The sequence below is a fragment of the Corapipo altera genome, unplaced genomic scaffold (assembly GCF_003945725.1).
Source record: "Corapipo altera isolate COAL_440 unplaced genomic scaffold, ASM394572v1 200, whole genome shotgun sequence".
Classification (NCBI taxonomy): Eukaryota; Metazoa; Chordata; class Aves; order Passeriformes; family Pipridae; genus Corapipo; species Corapipo altera.
In genome coordinates this window covers 984,475-988,130 of record NW_020884992.1, presented here as the reverse complement: position 1 = coordinate 988,130, position 3,656 = coordinate 984,475, and the positions used below count along the sequence as shown (strand labels likewise).

The 3,656-nt window shown below is 55.7% G+C and overlaps 1 protein-coding gene and 1 long non-coding RNA gene across 3 annotated transcripts in view; one reads left to right on the top strand and one right to left on the bottom strand.

The window, feature by feature from the left end:
* Positions 1–2,341, bottom strand: part of CWC25 (CWC25 spliceosome associated protein homolog) — a 7,630-nt gene extending 5,289 nt beyond the window's left edge. Inside the window, exons 1-3 of one of the 2 annotated variants that reach the window (XM_027666397.1) lie at positions 2,249–2,341; positions 1,503–1,675; positions 626–862 (exon numbers count right to left, since the gene is read on the bottom strand). In XM_027666397.1, the coding sequence (XP_027522198.1) occupies positions 626–862; positions 1,503–1,675; positions 2,249–2,266 (428 nt within the window). In that variant the 5' untranslated portion in view covers positions 2,267–2,341. Of the gene's footprint in view, positions 1–625; positions 863–1,502; positions 1,676–2,248 lie in introns of those variants that run through there. The other variant, XM_027666398.1, reaches the window with a different exon arrangement.
* A 97-nt stretch (positions 2,342–2,438) lies between these two features.
* Positions 2,439–3,656, top strand: part of LOC113958274 — a 4,078-nt gene continuing 2,860 nt past the window's right edge. The window contains exons 1-2 of the long non-coding RNA XR_003531464.1: positions 2,439–2,593; positions 3,403–3,532. This is a non-coding gene — a long non-coding RNA (uncharacterized LOC113958274). The remainder of the gene's footprint in view (positions 2,594–3,402; positions 3,533–3,656) is intronic.

Genomic DNA, 3,656 nt, shown 5'->3' with positions numbered 1-3,656 from the left:
AAGAGAAATATTAAGAGAAATATTAAGAGAAATATTAAGAGAAATATGTTTTTAAGATATGTCTTTTAAGATAAATGTTTATAAGGTAAAATACCTTTATAAAAATGTAAAGGCCCTTATAAAAAAAAAATCTATGGACATTTATAAACTTGAAGGACATTTATAAAATCCCTAAATTTAAAGACACACATGAAAATGTCTTTTAAGAGAAATACTAAGATAAATATTAAGATAAGTATTAAGATAAGTATTAAAATAAGTATTAGGAAAAATATTAGGAAAAATATTAGGAAAAATATTAGGGTAAATATTAGGGTAAATATTAGGGTAAATATTAGGGTAAATATTAGGGTAAATATTAGGGTAAATATTAGGGTAAATATTAGGGTAAATATGTTTTTAAGATAGGTCTTTTAAGATAAATGTTTATAAGGTAAAATACCTTTATAAAAATGCAAAGGCATTTATAAAAATTGACAGACACATCCAAAATTGTTTAATTTAAAGGCATTTATAACGTGTATAAATTCAAACACACATATAAAGATGTCTCTGCAGTGTTTCTGAGCCCCACAGCCCAGCTCCCAGCCAGGGCCTTCCCCTCCCTGGAGCTCCTTCCCAGCACCTGATCATGAACAGCGGGTCCTCCCGGATTTTGTTGGCCATGTCCAGCACGGAGTTGGCCCCAGACTTGGCAAAGATGGATCCTGGGAGCAGCCCAGTGTCACTGGAACACCCTGCCTCCTTGTCCTCGGCCTTCTCGAAGATGAACTTGTCCACAGGGCGCCCCATGAGATATTCCTCCCTGTTCACCATCCCCCCGGGGCCCTGGTACATCCACTCCAGCTTCTCTTCCCTTTTCCTGGTGGGGAAAAAAAAAAAAAAAAAACCAACAATTTATTTTCCTCCTTGCAGTTCTGAAGGTAGAGTTTAAAGCTTAAAGCGTAAGGTTTAAGGTGAGTAGAAACACTTTATTATTATTATTGTTATGATTGTTATTTCCCCAGCACAGAAAGGACATGGAGCTGCTGGAGTGAGTCCAGAGGAGGCACCAAGATGATCAGAGGGATGGAGCAGCTCCTGTGAGGAAAGGTTGGGGGAAATGGGATTGTTCAGCCTGGAGAGGAGAAGGTTTAGGGATGATTTAACTGTGGCCTTTCAGCGCCTGGAGGAGCTTCAGGAAAGATGGAGAGGGATTATTTACAAGGGCCTGGAGTGGCAGGACAAGGGGGAAGGGATTCAAAGCGAAGCAAAGTTAGGTTTGGATGGGATATTGGGAAGGAATTCCTCCCTGAGAGGGTGGGGAGGTGGTGGAGTGGACTCCCCAGAGCAGCTGTGGCCGCCCCATCCCTGGGAGCGCCCAAGGCCAGGCTGGACGGGGCTTGGAGCAACCTGGGCTAGGGGAAGGTGTCCCTGCCCGTGGGGTGGGACTGGATGTGCCCCCAGGTCCCTCCCAGCCCCTCCCACTCATGCCCTGATCCCCTGCTCCCCAGCCCCCTGACCGCAGCGTGCCCATGTCCTCGGCGTAGCGCTGCATCTCCTCGCGCGCCCGCTCCTCCTGCAGCTCCCGCTGCAGCTCCTCGATCTTCCTCCTCTCGGCCTCATGCTTCTGCTCCGCCTTCCACACCTTCTCCACATTGCGCAGGGTCTGGGGGTGCCAGCTCTTCTTCAAGTTCTGGGGGCGCGCGGGGACGGGGTTGGGATTGGCACCGAGGGCTCAGGGGGACGGGCAGGGAGGGTGAGCCCAGGGAGCGCCAGGGCTGCCTTGGAGCCCCTCTCTGTTCCTCCACGACCCCTCTCAACCCCCATCTTGGCCCCCCATCAGACCCTTCTCAGCCCCCCTCTCCCTCAGACCCCTCTCAGCCACCCCCCGGATCGCCCTTACACCCCTCGTCCTCCCCCAGCCCCTCATGCCGCCCCTCATCCCCCCTGAGCCCCCTCACCCTCATCCCCCACTGGCCCCTCTCAACCCCCCGCAACTCCCCTCAGTTCCCCCTTCCAACTCCCCTCAGCCCCTCCCCGATCCCCTCTCAGCCCCCCTCAACCCACCCCGGCCCCTCTAAGAGCCCCCCCCTTCCCTCAGACCCCTCTCAGCCCCCTCCGTTCTCCCTCAATCCCCCCCGCCTGCTCTCACCCCCAACCCGCGACCCCCCTCAGCCCCGCCCGTTCCCCTCGTCCCTCTCAGACTCCCCCCATCCCCCGTAAGCCCCTCCCGTCCCCTCTCAGCCCCCTCTCCCCGGTCCCTCACCAGGTCTCCCCCCCCCATCGCGGCCTCCGGGCGAGCGCGTCCCCCGTCGCTACCGGGACCGGAACTACGTCATCACATCTCGCCAACGTCGCTGCGTCACTTCCGGCAGCCGGCAAGATGGCGACGCTAAGGCAGGGCAGTGCGAGAGGAGGAGGGAGGGGAAGAACGATTTGGGTTGGAAAGACCTTAAAGCCCGTCCAGCCCCACTCCCAGGGACACTTTCCACTAGCCCAGGTTGCTCCAGGCCCCGTCCCACCCGGCCTTGGGCACTTCCAGGGGATTAAGGCAAGATCCGTTTAAGTGAGGCTGGTAGGAGCAATCCCAGAGAAACGCCTGGGGATTAAAGTGAGTAATTCCGGCTGCACAGAAGCCACGGGACAGGTCTGGCAGGGAGCTGTAATTGCATTAATGTGCAGACGGGAAGGTTTGTGCCTCCGGGTTCGGCAGGGCTTGGGATCTCCTGAGTCGGTGATCTCCTGGGTTAGAACCTGGGAATTCCCATCCCAGGGTGGGTTAGAACCGGGGCCGCCCCGTCCCTTCGCAGGTTAGAACCAGTCTGTGTTAGAGCTGAGGATCCCTCTCCCCAGTTGGAGTTAGAACCATTGACCCCCACCAGTGTGGGTTAGAATCGGGGATGCCCATCCCAGCACAGATTAGAACCGGGGACCCCCACTCCCAGCCCAGTGACCCCCCCAGTCTGGGTTAGAGCCGCAGTCCCCTGTCCCCAGTTAGAGTCACAACCAGCCCGGGTTGGAACCAGTAACCTCCCGGGCTGCGTTGAACTGGGGACCCCCCAGCCCCAGTTAGAACCAATGACCCCTCCCGGCCCAGCGCGGGCTCGAACCGGTGTCCCCGCTGTCCCCAACCCCCCGCGCTGCCCCTGCGCCACCTTTTCCCGCCTCGCCCCCTCCCGCCCCCCCGGCCCCGCCCCGGGGGCGGCTCAGGGGCAGCGCCACCGCCCGCGGGACTGGGGGCCGCCGGTTCGAGCCCCGGGGGGGACCCACACACCGACCTGTGTCATCCCAGCCTCGGCTGCCCCCGGGGAACGTCCCAGCACTGCTGGAAATGAGTAATCCACTGGTCAAACCAGGGGTAATTCACTGGTTAAACCGGGGGTGATTTACTGGTTAAATCAGGGGTAATTACTCTGACAGGAAGAACTGGAGCAGCAGCTGTGGAGTTGAACCTTCTGCTGTGGACGTGGAGAACAACAGAGAGGAAATGTCAAAGCCTGCTCTCATCCTTGGCAAAACATCATCAAGTGATGCCCAAGGCCTCAGAGGGGTAAGGGGGTCTCTCTGTGGGCCGTGTGTGAGGAGGTTGTGGGAGAAGAAAAGGGTGAGAAAGGACCAAAAAGGGGGCACCTGGAGTTGAACCAGGGACCTCTTGATCTGCAGTCAAATGCTCT